The 20,293-nt window shown below is 43.7% G+C and overlaps 7 protein-coding genes across 11 annotated transcripts; 3 read left to right on the top strand and 4 right to left on the bottom strand.

Moving 5' to 3' along the window:
- Window positions 1-320: 320 nt before the first annotated feature.
- On the top strand, window positions 321-3,829 carry LOC128253722 (tyrosine-protein kinase Shark). The gene is made up of 5 exons (XM_052982341.1): window positions 321-479; window positions 588-1,084; window positions 1,147-1,668; window positions 1,725-2,961; window positions 3,018-3,829. Exons 1-5 carry the CDS (start codon window positions 332-334, stop codon window positions 3,509-3,511), a joined length of 2,898 nt encoding a protein of 965 aa, XP_052838301.1. The 5' UTR covers window positions 321-331; the 3' UTR covers window positions 3,512-3,829.
- Window positions 3,830-3,990: 161 nt separating this feature from the next.
- On the bottom strand, window positions 3,991-5,643 carry LOC128253727 (lipoyltransferase 1, mitochondrial). The gene is made up of 3 exons (XM_052982361.1): window positions 5,058-5,643; window positions 4,449-4,910; window positions 3,991-4,394 (listed from the first exon to the last, which is right to left on the bottom strand). The coding sequence occupies exons 1-3, from the start codon at window positions 5,640-5,642 to the stop codon at window positions 4,224-4,226; spliced, it is 1,218 nt and encodes a 405-aa protein (XP_052838321.1). The 5' UTR covers window position 5,643; the 3' UTR covers window positions 3,991-4,223.
- A 245-nt stretch (window positions 5,644-5,888) lies between these two features.
- On the bottom strand, window positions 5,889-6,267 carry LOC128253737 (uncharacterized). The gene has a single exon (XM_052982383.1). The coding sequence runs from the start codon at window positions 6,075-6,077 to the stop codon at window positions 5,889-5,891; it is 189 nt and encodes a 62-aa protein (XP_052838343.1). The 5' UTR covers window positions 6,078-6,267.
- A 512-nt stretch (window positions 6,268-6,779) lies between these two features.
- Window positions 6,780-7,338, bottom strand: LOC128253736 (uncharacterized). 2 transcript variants are annotated; one of them, XM_052982381.1, is made up of 2 exons: window positions 7,099-7,338; window positions 6,780-7,013 (listed from the first exon to the last, which is right to left on the bottom strand). In XM_052982381.1, the coding sequence occupies exons 1-2, from the start codon at window positions 7,228-7,230 to the stop codon at window positions 6,903-6,905; spliced, it is 243 nt and encodes an 80-aa protein (XP_052838341.1). In that variant the 5' UTR covers window positions 7,231-7,338; the 3' UTR covers window positions 6,780-6,902. The 2 variants fall into 2 exon arrangements, with proteins under 2 accessions (XP_052838341.1, XP_052838342.1); XM_052982382.1 differs by having other exon boundaries at window positions 7,129-7,335.
- A 351-nt stretch (window positions 7,339-7,689) lies between these two features.
- Window positions 7,690-9,385, top strand: LOC128253728 (transcription factor Jra). The gene is given in 2 exon segments (XM_052982363.1): window positions 7,690-7,900; window positions 7,992-9,385. A coding segment is annotated over 1 exon segment (1,152 nt). The 5' UTR covers window positions 7,690-7,900; window positions 7,992-8,025; the 3' UTR covers window positions 9,178-9,385.
- LOC128253731 (mRNA turnover protein 4 homolog) lies at window positions 9,334-10,417 on the bottom strand. Its single transcript, XM_052982374.1, has 3 exons — window positions 10,269-10,417; window positions 9,956-10,203; window positions 9,334-9,899 (listed from the first exon to the last, which is right to left on the bottom strand). Exons 1-3 carry the CDS (start codon window positions 10,294-10,296, stop codon window positions 9,405-9,407), a joined length of 771 nt encoding a protein of 256 aa, XP_052838334.1. The 5' UTR covers window positions 10,297-10,417; the 3' UTR covers window positions 9,334-9,404.
- On the top strand, window positions 10,398-19,175 carry LOC128253732 (14-3-3 protein zeta). Of its 4 annotated transcripts, none has more exons than XM_052982377.1 (7): window positions 10,398-10,537; window positions 15,231-15,390; window positions 15,717-15,830; window positions 15,941-16,067; window positions 16,689-16,812; window positions 16,929-17,092; window positions 18,175-19,175. In XM_052982377.1, exons 2-7 carry the CDS (start codon window positions 15,329-15,331, stop codon window positions 18,328-18,330), a joined length of 747 nt encoding a protein of 248 aa, XP_052838337.1. In that variant the 5' UTR covers window positions 10,398-10,537; window positions 15,231-15,328; the 3' UTR covers window positions 18,331-19,175. The 4 variants fall into 4 exon arrangements, with proteins under 4 accessions (XP_052838337.1, XP_052838338.1, XP_052838336.1 ...); XM_052982378.1 differs by having other exon boundaries at window positions 10,509-10,649; XM_052982376.1 differs by lacking the exons at window positions 10,398-10,537; window positions 16,929-17,092 and adding exons at window positions 11,789-11,940; window positions 17,272-17,435.
- Window positions 19,176-20,293: the final 1,118 nt, after the last annotated feature.

Raw genomic sequence — 20,293 nt, 5'->3', positions numbered from 1 at the left:
ATTAGGATCTTTAGTGAGCCAGACAGAAGATTTAACAACCACATAATAAAAGTTTAAAAAAAGAAACGGAACATTTTAAGCTGAGGTTGAATCACTAGAATAAAGTTTAATGCGGCTTAAGAGTACAATATCAGTTAGACGGTGCGTCACGTCTGGGGGAGTCATACATATAAAACACACTAATAATTCTCCTGATAGTTGGATGACCCATATGACTGACTCAATTAATTTTCAGAAAATAAACTGCGTATTTAAACGGCCGCCAAATCAAACTTTGTTATCGACAGTTGGCAACGCGACTCATCTGGTCTCACTTAGCCTCCCACCACAGATGGTATTTTTTAACACTCATCCCACGGTCACACTAACTAAAATTATTAACAAAAAGATTGGAGCAAATGGCCTAAAAATGAGTGATCCCATGAAGTGGTTCCATGGCAACCTGTCCCGCGAGGCTGCCGACGATCTTCTTAAGCAAGGTGAGTTGGGGGATAGAGCCCCTGAAGCTCCGGATCCCAGAGATGAGTGCGTGGATGTGGGCGTGGTGAACCCTAATGAAGAGTAATTGAAATCGTCGCAATCAACAGGTTACGAGGATGGAACATTTTTGGTGCGCGAGAGCAGCACGGCCACTGGAGACTTCGTGCTGAGCCTGCTCTGCCAGGAAGAGGTTTGCCACTACCAGATTCGGCGACATGGCGGCGAGGACGCCTTTTTCTCCATTGACGACAAGGTGCAGACAAAGATCCTGCACGGCTTGGACACACTGGTGGATTACTATCAACAGGCGGCCAATGGACTGCCATCCAAGCTGACGGTTCCCCTTATCCGGGATCCCCCACCTCACAACACTCGCAGCCATGGAGTCACCAATCTGCTGCACCGCGCCACCAGCAAAAACGAGAGCAAGGTGGTCTTCGAGCTGCTCAAGTGCGGCTACCGGAACTTCGATGCCAAGAACCAGGATGGCCAGACGGCCCTGCATCTGGCGGCCCTCAATTCGGACGAGGATATTCTCAAGCACCTGTTGAATGCCAAAGTCCAGGTCAACAGCTCCGACTCCTTTGGCTGCCAGCCCTTGCATGTAAGTTCCATTGCCACTCTAATATGTAGTTCTTTTCTAATCTCATCCAAATTCTTGTCTAGTACGCCGCTCGCTCGAAACCAGCCAGTTTTATAAGGACCCTAATAGCGGCGCAGGCAAATGTCCAGGGCAGAAATATAGAAAACGGATATGTGCCGCTGCACGAGGCCGCCAAGCATGGCAATTTGGAGGCTGTGCAGGAACTGCTTTTGGCTGAAGCTCCGCCGCTCCCGAGGACCAGTTCCGGTGAGTTCCCCTTCGATCTGGCCAAGGAGGCGGGTCAGACGGCCGTGGAGGAATTCCTGCTGAGCTACAAGCTGCCACCGGCAAGTACCACCAGGGATCAGTGGTACCATGGCACTCTGACCCGCGACGAAGCTGTGGCCATACTCAAAAAGCATGCCAAGAAGCTGCTGGCGAAGCAACCCGATATAGACACCTCAGGCTGCTTCCTGGTTCGCTACTCCGAGTCGCCAGCGGCCTCTGGATTAGTTCTGACCTTGCTCAGCGACCAGGTGGTCAAGAATTTTCGCATTTCGCAAGCTGATCTCTACCAGAACGGTGTCAAGTTGCAGTCCGGCGGGGTGAGTTGTCAGAGATTGGTATTGAGTCATCATTGTTTTAAAACTTTAATTTGTAGTCCAAGTTTCTGTACATCGATGACGGTCCCTACTGGCCCAGCGTGGAACATCTGATAGCCCACTTCATGCGCTTTTCGTATGGACTGCCGGCGAGCCTCAAGTTCGCCGTTCCGCCACAGCCCAAGCCAGAGGTGCCCTCGTTCGCCACTATACCTCGATCCTCGGTAAGGCCCAAGGCAACTTCGCCAGCGTCGCCGCCCACGCCCGTGTCCCCACATCCGCACCATCCGCACCATCCCCACCCACATGTGCCAGCTTTGACCATAGCGAAGAAGAAACAGAAGGAGAACAGCAGCTCCATGTTCAATACGCTGCGTCTGACCAGTCCCAAGAAGGCTCTGTTCGACATGAACAGCCTGCGCAAGAGCAAGTCGAAGGGCAAGCGCAGCGAGTCCGAGAGCAGTGTCAGTGGATCCATGGCCCGGACGGAACAGGAGCTCCAGGCAGCTGCTCCCATGTTGAAGAGTCTGTCCTTCTCCACGGAATTCTCCACATTTAATGCGGACAGCGGAGTCGCTGCAGGCGGCGGCGGTGGCGAGGTATACAATGTGCCCAGAAACAATACGCCCATTGAGATTGACCTGCCACCCATTGCCCAAAAGACTGAGGCCGAAGTTGAGTATTTCACGAAGAGCGATGTGGCCATTGAGCGGGAACGCGCTGGCCAGTGGAACGCCAATGGCTATCAGCCCACAGTGGATGTGCTCACGCTGTTGGATCAGCAGATCAAGGCACCCGCTGCGGCGCGTCTCAACTCGCTGATCTCGACAGCTTCCACGGAGAGTGAGATGGCCAGTTACCTGCATCGCAAGTGCAGCGGCACCCCCACCACGCCCACCTCCACCGCCCTGGAGGCGGCCAAACTGAGGTTCTTCATCGATCCGGATAATCTGGAGCTGGTCAGCGAGATCGGGCACGGGGAATTCGGTTCTGTGCACAGCGGGTGGCTGGTAAGGAAGGGCAGTGCCGGAACCGAAGACTCCCGCATCGAGGTGGCCATTAAGATGCTTAGCGACGAGCACAGCAACAAGCAGGAGTTTCTGCGCGAGGCGTCCGTGATGATGCGGCTGGAGCACAAGTGCATTGTGCGACTGATTGGCATTTCCAAGGGGGACATGCTCATGATGGTGCAAGAGCTGGCTCCGCTGGGCTCCATGCTGCAGTACATCCTGGATCACGGTGCCCACATCACGGCCAATTCGGAGCTGAAGGTCTGGGCCTCACAGATTGCCTGTGGTAGGTGTAACCAAGCAAGGCTACTGTTTTAAACTCACTTTTCAATGTTTTCCTAGGCATGCACTATCTGGAATCCCAGCATTTTGTGCACCGCGATCTGGCCGCCAGGAACATACTGCTGACCGCCCGGCACCAGGCCAAAATCAGTGACTTTGGCATGTCGCGATCCTTGAGGCCCGGCAGCACGGAGTACCAGTTCACACAAGGCGGACGATGGCCCATCCGCTGGTACGCTCCGGAGAGCTTCAATCTGGGAATCTTTTCACACGCCAGCGACGTGTGGTCTTTTGGAGTGACCATCTGGGAAATGTTTTCCTTGGGCGCACCACCCTACGGCGAAATATCCAATGTGGATGCCATCAAATTGGTGGACAGTGGAGAACGTCTGCCGCAGCCCAATCTCTGTCCCGCCTACATCTACGCCGTGATGCAGAGCTGCTGGAAGGAGCGACCCAAGGACCGGCCCACCTTTGCCTATCTCACGGAGTTCTTTGCCCGCGATCCCGATTACCAGAACCTGCCTGAATTGGTGCAAACGGTTCACATCTAAGCCAGTTTACCCTCGTCCCGTTTAGAGTGCAATTTTCTAAAGCTATTTTCATAATTGCTTATATTCCGATTTGTGGCGTATTAAAGGGACTCTCGTTGATCATGATTGTTATCCACTATCCTAGAGTTTCGCGAGTCCCGATTCATGTTTATAGTTTGTAACATATATTTTTATATACAATTATACAACCAATTTGTGTCAAAAGAATGCGAACAAGTGCCTTAAAAGATTTACTATATTACCTTTGTATTCATGTTTACAAATCTACTTTGTTTTATTGGTTAACGAAATAAAAATAACTAATTTTTTATATTGTGATTCTTTATTCGAACAGTACTAAAATTCTAAATGCTGGCCTTTTAAATTTTTAACAATTCAATTCCTTTTTGATGTAGCTAGCCCCATTCCTTTTTTTAAAGACCTTTGCAGAAAAGTGACAAACATATACTTATCGACAAGAAATAAATTAAATCCAGAAATTTGTTTAACATTTCAAAATGTTTAAACATTTAATTGCAGTTCTTTTTTTTACAAAACGGAATAACAAAAGTAATATTTTGCTTGTAAAACGCTTAAATACTAAGTCGGTTAGTAATATGGTTTCTTGGAAAGATTACATCTAAATTAGGACGTTAGTGAAACTATTTAAAGGATAAGGATAAAGGATTCTTTTTTTTTGAAATTTTTTTTTTTTTAGCTAACACAACAGAAATCAGGCCGAGCCGTTTATTGCCTGCTTCACGTTCGATGCACTGACGAGTTTCAGGGCGCCAACTATGCCGTTGAGGTTCTCCTCGTTGTAGGGTTTGCCCTGGAGCGGAGTGACCACCGGAACGAGCTGATCGCTCTGCGGCAGCTGGATGCCAATCTCCTTCATAAGTCCCTAAAAGCAGTACCCCGATTAGAGTGAATTTCGTTCAGTTAATTATTTACTTACTGCTTCCACTTCCACACTCAGTTTCAGTTTCATGTCCTGATCATCACCCTTCACATCCAGATCCTTTTGCACCGTGAACTTGGGCGTCTTGCCGATGACCCAGTCCCAGGAACTGTAGTTGGAGCGCAGCTCCTCGATGCCGGGGAACCATTTCTCCGTGGGATTGATGAGTTGGAATCCGCGCTGCTTCATCGTCTGTGTGTTACCGCCGTCTTCCAGCGAGGTGGCCGCCGTCCTTAGATACTCATAGCCCACGGCAGAGCGAAGCTGCGGAACGCTTACCGTACGGTTCACATCCACCAGATTGCGGATGGGCGACGGAACCGAAGCTGTGGCTCTGCTTATGTAGTTAGCCGGCTCCTTTACCAGTGATTCGCCCAAGTGCAGCTTGTTGGCGCTGGCCAGGATGGTGCAGTGGTGATAGGAGTTCGGGTGTCCCAGCTTTGCCGCCGTTCCGGAAATCTGTAATTGAACAAGGGCGAATTGGTTAAGTGTACGGGCAACAAAGACCAGATGCACAGCCCCAGCTGCTGGTGAAGTGGGCTGACGCTAGTGTGGGGTCACAGAGGGTCGGCCCATTCCCTGATAAGAGCCACCGCTCCTCCTCACCTTTTTGTCCATCACCACAATGTCGTCGCGATCATTAATCTCCGCCTTGATGGCCCACTCTCGGAACAAAGCCCTGGTCACGATGTTCAGGTTGTACTTGCGATCGTAGCGCTCCCGGGGCGAGAAAAAGGTGCAGTTGAGGTTCCCCAGGTCATGATACACCGCTCCGCCACCGCTGTTGCGACGGGCCAGAGTGATGCCGCGTTCCACCAGCCTCGAGACATTGGCCTCGGTAAAGGGGTTCTGGTGGCGTCCAATGACCACGCACGGATCGTTTGCCCACAGCAGCAGGACGTGGTGATGGCTGAAGTCGAAGTTCTTGTACAGCCAGTCCTCTAGGGCCAGGTTGGTGAACACATCGCTGGACTGCGATATGAAGACGGATTTCTTGATCTCCGAATCGGGCACCAAAGGTGGGGTCTGGCGCTTTGGCTTCCTGATCTCCTGCTGGGCGGTACTAGTCGGGGGCTCCACTTCCCCGGAGGAGGAGGAGGAGGAGGATGATGAGGCCAGACGGGTGACCTGGCCACCGGAGGAAAGGAGCAGCCGAAGCTGGCTGGAATTGCGACGCAGCAGCCTGCTCATGGCTCACACAAGGAAGTTAAAAGTGCGGCGGTTGACGGTTGATTTCTGTTGCCAGGTGAACTGAGACTCGGAATGCACTTGCAAGCGCAACAAGGTCAATGGTGTCGAAAAAAGCTCTTAACGGTTTGATTCTTTGCCTGGTTCTGTGTGGTCTTCTGTGTGCTCTTGCTTTTCTTTAGGTTATGTATATGGCCTACTATCTACGCTATTCGTTTTGGTTTTTGATGGCTTTGGTCGCTCTGGACTTTAGACTGTGGCGGTCTGGCCGAATCGGGATGTGTTTGCAGCCACGGAACTGGCCGAGATGAGGTATTCGTGCAGAGCGGGAGTCTGATGGAGCCACTTCCAGGTTTGGTGCAGGCCACACACTCGCTTTCTGAGACCCAGACAGTCCTTGTTGGCACAGTTCACTGGCATACTACGCCTCACTCCCATCCAAGTGGGGGATACTTAGGAATCCGGTTGTTACGGTGGGGCCGCAGCGTTACGGGCCCGATAAACCTGATAAAAAACGGCCAAAGGGTTTTTCAGCTGGCACGGAAATTTTCCACTCTTTGTTCGCGATGATCGGGGCGGGCGGGGGGTGAACTTGACTGTTCGGGGGGGGTGTGTATTATAGCACAAACAAACGAAACGAACAGAGAAACGATCGAAATGCGTGTGGGGACCGATTGGCTTTCGCTTCAGATGGTTGGCTCTTGTTCTTTCTCCTAGCCCCCCAAATGCCATTCACAGCGAACTGAAAGCTCTGGCCAGTGCTGGCAGTTTACACTTTTTCAGGCTAGATCTTTAAAACAGCTACAGCTTAGAAAAATTGTATGTAGCCTATATCCATAAATCTGGCAAATTTTTAAGCACTACCAGTCTCAGCAGTTAAGTTTGATATGAATGAGACGCACATGTATCTGATTCGATATCACATCGTTTTTTAAACTATATATATTTTTTTTAAATTATATTTGTATCAAATAAAAGAAAAATTATGGGTTTGTGTAGGGTTCACAATTTGGAAATTTTACTTTCTACACTTTAAAAGCCTTAAGATTTTACTGTTTTTCAGCCTTTATTTTTAGTTTTTAGCCTATTTATATCCAGAATCTAGCTTATGCGGGAGCTCAACACCTGGCAACACTGGCCCCGGGGGACACATGATGTTTATTTAAACAATAAAATTCTGGCGTCGGCCATTTAATTCTTTCTTGAATAATTTACGCTAAACATGTGTGATATTCGGTGAAGCAGCACACAGTATGGATTCCTTTAATTTGGTATTCCTCCATTGTTGATGTACGCCGCTTCCTCCGGATCGATTGGTTTGCGGGCAAATCGTGCCGGCAGCTCGTAATCCTCGATTGCAGGTCCTCCGGCCAACTATGCAAAACAAGAGATTCGAAATGAATATGAAAGTCCATCAGGAGCAGGTGCACTTCGTAGTAAATGAGAGCGGTGGGTTAACCTTTTTGCCTCCTGGTGGCTGGGAACTTGCCTGCTGATTTGCGGTCTGCGCGCCCGGAGCTCCCGCTCCCCCTTTGCGGAAGTGGATTAGGGGCACTCGCTTGGCCAGGCTGACGAGCGTTGGACGAACCATTTCAATATCAATTTAGTTTAAAACACAATCCAAAGGAAAAGTAAAAGTTACGTCAATAACACAGCTGACTATAAACTCATGGTGGGGTTGCCAGATCGGCTAGCCACCTTTCGCAGGGTACCGTTGCTATCATATAGCCTGGGTTCCATGTGAATGGCAAAACTGCAAGAGGCAAGTAACGCTCATGAAAACACTATAGTATCTTTCAGATACATGTTATTTAGTTCTTGTTTCCAATTTTTATCAAAACATTGAAAAGTAATTATTACTTTTATTTTTTAAGTTATAGTAACATTTTTGTATAAAAATTGAAATTTATAATTGTTTTTTTTTTTTATCAATTAAATTAATTTTAATAATCAAATATGATTTTTCAAATTAAAAATTATTTTTAAAAGTTTGGCGCGGTGATTGCCACCTGATGCCATTCACATAAATAAAAATCACGCAGAAGTATCGATTTTTGTCCAGCTCTAACGAATAATAGCCACTCTAAAAAAAACAACTGCGCGTTATAAATATTTTTATAAATAAACCAAATAAATTACGCAAAATTCCAGTCGTGACAGATTAAACAAGAGATTAAAAAGTGGTGAAACACAAACCAGCAAACAAAAAAGTACAGTTTACTTTAATCACACTTTCTGCGACCCAAAGTTCCCACCCTCTGGTGAGTAAGAAGAAGCGAGTTATTTGCATGACTCATCCATCGCGAAACAAGTTTTTATCAGGTTGTTTTTTGGTTTCCTCTCTTACATTAGCTAGAAAGAGTTTGACGTCATCGCTTGGGCAAACATGAAAACCCCCGTTTCCGCTGCTGCGAATTTAAGTAGCCTGAATGCTGGCAGTTCCGGAGCAACTGCCGTGCAGATCGTACCGAAAACAGAGCCCATTGGAGAAGAAGGTGGCCCCATGTCGTTGGACTTTCAAGCACCAGGCCTCACATCCACCCCCAATCCCAACAAGCGTCCCGGTTCCTTGGATCTGAACAGCAAGGGTGCCAAGAATAAGCGGATCTTCGCTCCGTTGGTCATTAACTCACCGGATCTGCAGGCCAAGACCCTGAATACACCCGATCTCGAGAAGATCCTCATGTCCAACAACCTCATCCAGACTCCACAGCCCGGCAAGGTTTTCCCCACCAAGGCGGGACCCGTCACCGTGGAACAGGAGGCCTTTGGCAAGGGATTCGAGGAGGCTCTTCAGAATCTGCACACCAACTCGCAGGCTTTTCCGGCCGTCAATCCAGCTCCCAACAGCAATACGGCCGCCGCTTCCGCCATGACGGCGGTGAACAATGGCATCAGCGGCGGAACCTTCACCTACGCCAACTTGGCCGATGGCTTCTCGGTGATCAAGGACGAACCCGGCAACCCAGCCGGTTCGCCCACCGTCAGCCCTATCGACATGGAAACGCAGGAGAAGATCAAGCTAGAGCGCAAGAGGCAGCGCAACCGCGTGGCCGCCTCCAAGTGCCGCAAACGCAAGCTGGAGCGCATATCGAAGCTTGAGGATCGCGTGAAGATCCTCAAGGGCGAGAACGTCGACCTGGCGAGCATTGTGAAGAACCTCAAGGACCATGTGGCGCAGCTGAAGCAGCAGGTGATGGAGCACATTGCTGCGGGCTGCACAGTTCCGCCAAATTCGACGGCGGCCCTCCACGCGGATCAATAACATTTGGATATAGCCGAGGAGCCGATGCAGATGTCAGCCGGAGAGGACGAGGAAGAAGAAGATGTGGCACTGGAGACTGTAACTCCATCGAATCGAGAAGTTTCAGGGCAACCCATTCCCTTGGAACTCTTTCTAAGTGCCACCACGAGTGCCTTGGTGTTGGAGGCCTCTGCCTCGCAGGATATCTCCATGAATGGCAGCGATCTTCTGGAGGAGGATAGCGAAAACGAACGGCCACTAGTACTTTACATCCTCTCGGACGACGCAAACTGAGAATTTGGTGCCTTTCTTGACTTCGTACAACGGCTTTTGGTCACTAGCTGCAATATCTGGAATGCTTTTTAAGTGTTTTGTTTACTTAGTTTTTAGTCTAAGCTATAATTAATCAAGTATTATCTGTGTTGAACGTAAGATAATATAAAAGTAATGTAAAAATACAAGTATATATATTTTCTGTACTTGATATATACATAAAAATTAATTCTACGCCTAAAACTAATTTACTCATCGTCCTCCTCCTCGTCATCATCATCATCGTCGTCTTTGTCATCCATTGCCTCAGCGTCCTCTTCCATGGCGCTATCGGCCTGTTCCTCGTCGTTCACATCATCCTCGACGTGCAGCTGGAAACCCTCGCTTTTGGTCCATGAGCACTTCATGGTCAGCCGGAACTTGGCCATGGGTTTGCCCACCAGCTTGAGAATTCTCGCCTGCTCGGGCGTCAGTACTTTGCCTTCCTCGCAGACGGTGTAGTCACCGTACAGGGTTACGATACCCTTTTCCAGCTTGGTGGGCAGGCCCAAGGATCGCAGATGCGGCTCCATGGAGTGGGCAAAGTCCTCCAAGGGACCAGCTGGCAGGGTAACCGTTTCCGTAGCCACAAAGCCACTGCGTGCGTACTCTACGGCCCAGTAGTTTTCGGCCCACTCCAGAACTTCCTTCTTGGATTTGTCCGTGAAGAGCAGACCCACTTGGCCAGTTAAACGCTTGGATAGCTATTAGAAAAGTGATTAGTTATGGATATAATATTTATATATTAAGCATAATTTACCTTGTGCAAATCCGACTCCACTTCCTCGCTTTTGGTGCGACCCAAACCGATCTGCATCACGCGGTTCTTTCCGAAAATGAACCGGGAGTTCTTTTTCCACTCCTGCCGCAGATCCTTAAGCAAGCTATTCCTCATATTCTGAACTTGGAAAACGAATATGTTGGGGTATTTGCCCACACAAAAGCGAATGTCGTCCACGATTCGCTGTTTCCAAGCCAGACCCTTGCGGTCGGTTTTGGTCAAGGAAACTAAAGTAAGGTAATTAGAACGTATTACTAGAGGTAACCAGGTTATCTAATATCCAAACTCTCACCTTTCTTATCACGTTTAGAGCGCGGCATGTCTGAATCTGTTAAAAATCAAGTTTTTTTGAAGAAAAAACCACACAACAAGTCAACACGTGCGGGCTGTTAGAGGTGGTAAATACATCAAGTCAACTATCGATACAGCCCTTGAGTATCGGAATTCTTCACTGCGGGTGTGGGAAAATTCCTGTGGGCCCATCCCTAACCGAATTCCGACGTTTTCCAACACAGCTGCGCGTTAAGAAGAAGAAGAACCTTCAGGTCCGACCCGTACGAGGTGAATTAACTTATTAATAAGTGGTCGCTGGATTAAAATTAAGTCAAAATTCGAGTGTTGTGAGCCCTAGGAATAGCCCCGTCTTCGTAATTCGCTTGAAAATCCAGGCGCAGTGAGTAGTTTCATCTAGTGCGTCGTGTGTCGGCTTGCGACCGCCATATTGTCGGCGGATAAAATTTTTCCCGAATAACTGCGCCCACGCACTTTATCGATTCGATGGCCTCTAATTGGATGGCAGGTGCCCTAAGGGCGTTCAATATTGCGTTGCGTGCGCTATTCGCATTGCGAAAAACACATTGCAAATGGAAATGGATGTAGCAATTTTTCATTACCGCAAGCAAATAGGACGCCGATGACGTAATTTTCTCCGTCTTGTTCTTTATGAGCTGTAGTAAAAAGTAGAGATGGGCGCGTGAGCGAAGTTTCTGTCGCGTCACGCACGGTAAACTGTATACAGTACTAAAAGAAAAAATTTGTAAGATTTAAGCTGTAATTTTTTTTTAAGTAATAACTTAAATTCTCCAATAATGTTAAGAAGTTTTATCAATTTGTATCGCAAACATAATGTTAAACAAAAGTCTGCACAAATGCAAGCCATTGTTAGTTGCTTCATAGTTTTAATTTCAAGCTTTCTTGTAATGCTAAAAATATAGAACTTACAGGTTTTAGACAAAACTCAGAGAAAAACAAATTCCATAAATTAACTTTAATTTTTGTAATTTTTATGACTTCAATTGAAAATGCATCTTTCAACTTTATGTCCAAGGCTTACGTTCCTTGCTCACCGCTAGTAAAACATAAGTTGGGCTGATATCTCGTTTTTATGTGTGAGTGCACGAATTCAATGAAATCCAAATTAGAATTAAGGCAATTTACCGCCACCCCCTTATCAGTGGCATACATCTCCCGATTAGGTTCCTCCTTGCGGAGGCCATAAAGTCAAGATAAAAGCGTAATCTGGGTACCAGATAAGCGCTCGAAAGTTTCAACAGGTTGGAAACGAACTACAAACTATTACTTCATAAACTGATAAATCCGGAGAGTTGACAATTAAAGCTAGCTCTTGTTGGAGCTTTTGATATACAAGTTCTTAGAACGCTGTAAATAGTATATTGTATCTGCAAGTTTGATTTTTAGGTTTTACCTGCGCACCTGGCAACATTACTGCAACGGCAGGTTGGCAACCCTGAGCAGCTCTCTCTCGCTCTCGCCTGCGCCTTTCCCATATGCTGCCTCTCTTTTGCGGCGGCGCATGTGCCAATGTATGTGTGCGGAGAGAGCAGAGGCGAAACACAGATACAGATACGGCGGCAGCGGCGAATGTGTGCAACCTTTGCCGTCCGTCATTCTCATTCGTTCGTTGGTAGTGTTCGTTGTCGTTTCAGTTTCAGTTAATCGAGAATGTAAGTAACAATTTTGCTGGCCCAGAGTGTTGTATCTATGAGTGTGCGCCTGCCAGTGTGTGTATGAAATTATAAAACGAAAAATTGCTAAAATATCGGGGGAAAAAACACGTGTAAAACCGCCTATGAGTAATCACTTGCATGCATCTATACTCGGACCGCAGCAAAATCGAAGTATCTCCATTAGGCATCGATCCAAAGCCGAAAAAAAGTTCTACGCAAAAAGTCGAAAGTGTGAATTTGTGCAAAAAAAAAAAAAAAAGAAAAAAAAGAAAGAAAGAAAAGAACATTCCCGATTTGCCCGAGTATTGGTGCATGTATGTGATGCGGTGAGATTCGCTTGTAGCTTCGTATTTCTCATCATCATCATCAGCAGTTCATCGGTTAAGTTGTAGGCGGCGGACATAGCCGTCTTCTATATATACGCATATATAGTCAGCTATATGTACACAGTACACCAAGATATTATATATATATATCAACTTGGATGGGGACACGCGGTTAGGTGGGTTTTCTCGCCAAACTCAACACAGTTGGCGGCCGCCTGTGGTAGATACATTTCGGCCTCTCTCTGAGCGCTACGTTCTCCGCACTCCTCCTCTCTCTCGGCTCCCCCTTTCTTCCCTCCCGATTATTTTTATAATTCTGTAGCGCCGCACTTGGAAACACGATTGGCGGCCCCACCAATACCATCTCAAACCCATCACCTCACCACCACCCAGAACGCATCAGCACCAGCACAAGCACACGCACACGCACAGAGCCCCCACAAAAGTTAGTAACTTTTTCGCCCCATGTAGAGTACCCACAGTGTAGAGGAATTTCTACATCAACGCCGTCTGGGTTTCGGGGTTTGTGGGGTTCTTGAGCTTCTGCGCATGCTGTCGGCCGGCGCAGATAAAGTTTAATGTACCCATAGATTTGCAGAGTTTTCTAGCCCAGGAATTAGCCGGGACCATATGGGTTTGATTCCCCCCCCCCGCTAAAGTGTATCTAAAACTAAAACTCTCCCACCTGTATTTTTTGCCTTTTATTAATTTATTCATTCAAGCAGATGAGCAATCTGCGTGGTTAAAACAAGTTTTTTCTTTCATCCGATAAAAAACTAGAAACAGATTTGTGCCCATTTTAGGGGAGTGTTACGTTAATTTACGTTACGCCTGGCTTAATGTTTTTGCATTTGCCGAACAGCCAGAAAAACATGTCAATTGACCTAATAATGCGTTGTTTGGCCGCACCCACCCCTCCCTCGCCACGCCCCTTTCCACAGCCTTTTGTTTTGACAAAGGGTCAATGCTTTTTCAATTTGGCGGTCGATCGGTATACAAATAGAGGCGGCCATTCATATAGCCCAATATTCCATTAGTTGATTTAAAATGCGTCGCACTTTGCCTCTAAGTAACCTACTTCTTGAATTCACAAAACTTATACCTTTTCTATATCTATATTTGATCGAAGAATGTTTTAAGAATGGCTTTATCAATCCAAGCTTAAACTGTATTATGTATTCCTTTGATTTTAATTCTTGAAAGTACCAAAAACTCCATTTTACCTTAATTTGTAATTCACATCATTACCTCTATTTTCTAAATATTTTATAACAAATTAGTAATTACTATTTACATAAATGTATTTCAAAATTCGATAGTTATGTTTGATAAACTTAATTTTATATTGGTCGCTATATTGAAAAGGTTCAGAAATATCTTACTTTCATTTTAACTATTTTAGAAAATAATTTTTAGCTTACTACTTTTATATTTGACACATGTTGAGGTCCCAGTTAGCCAAGCTGGACTGTAAATCCAATTGAACGCGGTATTTGTGGTGCTTTTATGACGCCAATGTGTGCCGACCAGAGATTTTCCATTTCAATCATCAGTTGGCTGGCTGGCTGGCTGGCTGCATTAGCTGGCATTCTTGTGATTGGTTTTTGAGGTTTCCGCCGGGCGGGCAAACAAAATGTTTTTTGTCCAGAGCGTAAGTTGTCTAAAAATACCAGCAACGCCCATATGCATTTCCACGCGCCGATTTTCAGCCCCCCGCCCCCTTCCATACTGCTTTTGCTTTCAAGCTTTCTCCAGGTCGGGCGGAAATTAATCGATTTTCGCTCACGTCCCTTTCCAAAAGCCAAGCAGGAAATTGATCCTACGTTAAAAGTTTGGATAGATCCTATCGCAAAATTCTAATTGGATTACGTGTGAGCGAATTAATGACTGTCGCATATTTTCCTGTCGTTTTTGTGTTTTTGTTTTTTTGTCTTATAATTACTGCACGTTTAATCGATAGAAGTTCACTGAGTGGGCAAATAATTGAGTGCGTCACTGTACGGAAAATACAAACAGACTGTCTTTAGCACGTACATAAATATCTATCTTTGGCACTCACACAGAAAAACATATAAACGCATTAAGGCGAGCCGACTTTTGCTCCATTTCTCCGTCTCTTTTTATTCATAGTTTATTTTTATCACTGTTGCCGAAGTTGATTTTCTCACATCTCTCTGCCAGATTCTCTGTCCATCTCCGACCTTCTATAACCCACAAACTAAGCTTTAAATGGTTGCATCGTTGTCACACGTGCGGCCAATTCCAGTGCAGGTTTTTTCCTTTTTTAAATTAGCCATTCCGTCAGCGATTAGTCAATAAAGACCTGCTGCGAGTCCATGAGTCATCGCAGTTTTAAATTCAACACTTTCGTCAAGCGGAAGCATGACAACAAACTAAATTCGTACGATATACCCAGGAATACTTGCAGCAAGTGCATTGAGGGTATATTGGACATGTCTGGAACTTGCTTTGTTTAGTAAATATCAATCCATTTTCTTTTTTAAATATAGTTTTTTCAAGATTATTATTATGGGTTATACGATTAATGTGTAAAAGCTAAATGATTTTAATAGTGTATGTAGTACGGTTTCTTTTCAAATTTAAATTATGTAAATTATAACGACGCTACTAACATATAATAGAATATTACTTTAATAAGCATAAATTGAAAAGGCCTGATGTAACCTTTGCACGGCAACTCACTCCATAAAAATCGACTTACAAAAGTTCGCAGAGTTAACATTACCTCCAAATGTTGTGCAACCACTGCTGACAGTGGAATTTCAGTCTAAATAACAGCCAGGTAATCCGCAACAGAAGTCTGTTAGTCAGTCAGGTGTTTGTAAAAGGCAAACTGCCAAGAAACGTTAGCCGAGATAACGGTTTAATGTGGCCTCACCTACATTTCTCCTCCACTAAAAAACACACTAATGCTCTTGCTTGCGTTCTAATTTATTGCAGAAAGCCATTGTAAGCAACTTTTGAGCGGCATATCGAACTGTGTGGCGTATTTTATTAGTTTTGTGAAGTAACCGAAAAAAAAAACAACAAACAACAAAATGTCGACAGTCGATAAGGAAGAGCTGGTCCAGAAGGCTAAACTGGCCGAGCAGTCAGAACGGTAAGTGTATTCCACGGCATTAAAGGACTAGTAAGTCCAAAATGAAAAGTTCTTTAAGCTTAAGTGTAAATATTTCCGAATATACAAATTCTAAATTCTTTAACATCCAATATTTAAATATTTAAGACAATAAAAAAATTCGATGTTTTATTGTAGGATCGAATTTATAAACAATGTTAAAGGTTTTTGGCTTGATTAAGGCTTAACAGATTAATATCAGTTTAGAAAACAATTTTCTGTGCTATTGAAATTGAAAGCTTACAAGCTTTTTTTGAAAGCCCAGATTATATGTATTTTTAATTACTAATTGATTGTTCTCTATACAGCTACGATGACATGGCCCAGGCCATGAAATCCGTCACAGAGACTGGCGTTGAGCTCTCAAATGAGGAAAGAAATCTGCTCTCCGTTGCCTACAAAAATGTGGTCGGTGCCCGCAGGTGAGTAAATCAATCGCCGCTTGATTAATGTCGCCCCATAGATTGGAGTTCAAGTGCTAAACTGTATGTTTCTCCCCTTTCGGCGGGTCGTTTTAACACGCCCAAACCAGGTCATCGTGGCGTGTCATCTCCTCCATTGAGCAGAAAACCGAAGCATCCGCTAGAAAACAGCAGCTCGCCCGTGAGTACAGAGAGCGTGTGGAGAAGGAGCTGAGGGAAATCTGCTATGAAGTTTTGGTAAGTGTTGGTCCGTAATTCTGCGCAAGTCTCTTTTTGACGGATTTATGGGGTTGTAATTGGTCCATCTAATTATTTTTATACCCACAACTCACTTTGGTGTTCATCTATATCAACGGCGATGAGGCTGGCCGCCCAGTCGACCGCCTAAATATATATATATATATACATATATAAATGTAAAGACCCCCGCCCTTGACAAGCTCAGCTGTCGGGGGTGTTGCTTGGAAGGTTTTGTCCAGAGGGTGGGCCCCGTTTTGCGCTCTTCTTTCTTGCTCTAGTGAAATATAAAATTTGTTACAATCAATAAATCTATTTTTAAATTGAACATTTTTCCATTTTCCCCACACACAGAGGTTTTGGCTTGTGTGTATATGAAATTTATATTGCCATACACGGATTAGAAAATAGACCATGGCCAGGGTTGAACTTGGGGATTTGCCCCCTTTTGCTTTCCTTTGATTGGTGTTCTTATATTGGATTAAACTTAACGCGTGCTTGATGGATTTTTAAATGGAACGGGGTTTATAATAAGCCATGCGGCTTATTTGCTTAATTGTTGCGGTTGAAGCTCGTAATTGATTTGAAAGTAATTGAAGTTATTGTTTTCTTTGCTTGCAGGGACTTCTAGACAAATACCTTATTCCAAAAGCCAGCAATCCCGAGAGCAAGGTGTTTTACCTGAAGATGAAGGGTGATTATTACAGGTATTTAGCCGAGGTTGCCACAGGAGATGCACGCAACAGTAAGTATCTTGGAAAGCACTCAATCACAAACACCGAAAACCCATTGATACACACCCGTATAAAATGAAATAACAAACTCTTTATAAACCAAACAAAAATATTCTTGCAAACACAGCCGTTGTCGATGACTCGCAAACCGCTTACCAGGATGCATTTGACATTAGCAAGGGTAAAATGCAGCCAACACATCCCATCCGTTTGGGTCTGGCCCTTAATTTCTCAGTCTTCTACTATGAGATTTTGAACTCTCCAGACAAAGCTTGCCAATTGGCTAAACAGGTTAATAACACTCTGAGACTTGGCTCGATTAATTGAAATGTATGGCACGCGAGCAAGGCACACAAAAATCACTCTCCAACGATATTTAAGAATTTTTTCGGTTTCTTACAACTTTTTTTTAACACCTTGTATTTGTTTCTTACTTTTTTACATAACTGAATCATGTGTAAATCGTTAAGCCGTCGTTGAGGACTCGAAAAAAGCCTATCAGGAGGCGTTCGATATTGCAAAAACCAAAATGCAGCCCACACATCCAATCAGATTAGGTCTTGCACTCAACTTTTCCGTCTTCTATTACGAAATTATCAATTCACCAGCGAGGGCTTGTCACTTAGCTAAACAGGTTCAGTTCAACTTATACATGTCTCTTCTATGTATACTTAATAACTCGCTTACGAATACTAATCACCCAATGAAAAGATACAAATTATTGTTGTTTTGTGACTAAACTGAGTAAGATACCTAGAAACTAATAAACCAACTTAATGAACTTTAACACTTCTAAGGATATACACTTGAAAACCAGGGCGTTTCAAAAGCTGTCTAAAGAAATCAAAGACCTAAACAGATTATAAGTATAATTTTTTTCATGTTATTTCATATTTCTCCTTACTTATGTCTTAAAATGTTCAACTTTTCTCCTTAGTAACAAGTAATAAACTAACTTAAGCAACTATTTTTTCATGGAGAGCCTTTTTAAACTCTACTGAAATTTCAAACTTTTCGAAACGCCTTGTATATCAATTCTCCCCTTTTCCCCTCAAACTGCATGAGAAATGCCAAAAACTTTGCCTGTGAAATAACTTACTTGCGCCCTTTGCTGGTGAACACTTTTCCTTTTTTTATTTAGTTAAGGACAAACACACTCTTTTGTTGTTTTTTTTATGATTTAAACACTTTGCTTTCGAGTTCAGTTCGATGAAGTTTTTTAGTGAAGCCAATTATGAATGTATGACGAACCTAACGCCACTTTGAAAATGCTTTTGTTCTACCAACTTGCATTCGCCTTGCCAAACATTTCCTTTGATTTGAAACCTTGGAGAATAAGCACTAACAAAATACATTTTTAATTGGCTGCTTAGGCGTTCGATGATGCGATAGCCGAGCTGGACACACTCAACGAGGACTCCTACAAGGACTCGACACTCATCATGCAGCTGTTGAGGGACAACCTGACCCTCTGGACGTCCGACACCCAAGGCGACGGCGATGAGCCACAGGAGGGCGGCGACAACTAACCAAACAACTAAGCAAATGTTTCCTTTTTGACTATGCAAATATTATTCAGTAATACAAACAAACAAAAAACAGAAACAACAAAGAGAAACAAATATTATAAAACGCAAAACCAGCAAAGCAAAACAATTTGAAATGAAACGATAATCCAGGCGAGAGGAGAAGGTAGGCAGGCAGGAGGAGCGAACATTTGAGACATTTACATACGAATTGAGGGCAGAATGCTTCAGTTCATTTGGGACCGATTGGCCGTTCAATTGTCTTGGTTAGTTTTTAGCCAGGCTCTGAATGCAGCAGATCCCCCATATACATTAGTTAAATGTATGAACGCTGCCGGCCGATCAGTCTCAAATGTAGCCACTGAAACTGCTTAAGAAATACAGAAAAATACAGCATCGCGTTATGGGTCGAGCAAATGCGGAGTATTTCGGAGTTTGGTAAGATTTTTCCGGTTTTTGAATCAAATTAATCTAGCAGATAATTCATAAATGTGTGTCTTTTTTCCTCCGATCGAATCGTAACGGCCATACTCTGGGTGCTTCGACTTTGTTCGCCCTAGCGATGTCTCGTGTGGATTTCCTCCTTACAAAACAAACAAATAAATAATATTCCTAACTGTATACACAAGAAATGAAATGAGATAATCGGTTATTATACGTTTTTTGCAAGAGTCTAAATTAATTATTTAATTTTCGTATGGCAACAGAAACAACTGCAAAAAAAAATACAGAAACAGAAACAGCAACAACAACCAAGCGAACCAAATGAGAAAAACAAAAATAAAAACAAAAACTTATGTATTATTTGTAATTCTTTTTCTAAACAAATAAAACCAAAAAAAAACCTAGTTTCCCTTTTTATGTTTTATTTCAATTCGAATTTCGTTTGATTTTCGTTATTCAACCTTCCCCCCACACACACAAACAGAAGCAAACACAGACACACACAGACAGGGCTGCATTTATAATGCACGTGCGGAAATCGGTTCAAATCCCATGAATCAGGAACCATATCTGTTAAAGGAACGTGGAGAGAACGGAAAAATACAGAAAATATATAATTGTTCATTGCTATTTTTTATACATGTCTTACATAAAACAAAAGGGTTAAATCTACAATTGCAATTTCTTTGTTATTTTCTCTTGGTATAAACAATTGTGAAAAGCATAACTCATATAATACATACATATATCCAGCAATCTGTCAAATGAATTTTCGAACGAAGTCTAATTACCCGGAAACGGAAGTAAAGTCATTTTTGTTAAATGTGCAACATGGCGAAGGCACGAGTTTTATTGTGCGCAATGTCTGCACAACTTTCCAATTTATTTCGTTATTTGGGTAGCGCCTCTCTGAAGTGTGTAAGCCCAGAAAAACGTTTCCCCATGAAAGAAACAGCCATCAATTGTTCCTAAAATCTGGCGAATGTTTCTTAAAGTTTAGTTTATCATTCAAAAAGTTTTCGACTCTTTCAATTAAAACAATTGCAGCCTGCGAATCAGCAATGGAAATATTAAACCAAAAATTTAAATGAAGATCGAATCAAAATACATAAATATTGCAAACTAAAACTATTCGAATTTTTAATTTAAATACGAAAAAAACTTTGCATGTGTATTGAAAGAAAATATATTATTGTCCAACAAAACGGTAACATACAGAACATATGTATGTATGATAAAAGTAAATGTATATTTTCGCAATTGAATTTATCGCTATATTATGAATGTGAGGAATATAAAAAAAAAAAAACAAAAATATATATATTTAAATAAAAGAAACACTTTTGCCGCAACGCTAATAAGTCGAATCCCAAGAACATATAAAATAATAATATTGTGAAACTGCAATACATTCATGAAACAGAGTAAATGACAACCAGATTAAAAATACCGGGTGTAGGCGTAAATTGTATGCATATAACAGAGGCAAAGATTGATGTATGAGTGGAATATTTAAGTTTAT

Source organism: Drosophila gunungcola, assembly GCF_025200985.1.
Source record: "Drosophila gunungcola strain Sukarami chromosome 2R unlocalized genomic scaffold, Dgunungcola_SK_2 000004F, whole genome shotgun sequence".
NCBI lineage: Eukaryota > Metazoa > Arthropoda > Insecta > Diptera > Drosophilidae > Drosophila > Drosophila gunungcola.
Note: the sequence above shows the minus strand (reverse complement) of the source record. Positions and strands in the feature narration are given on the sequence as shown.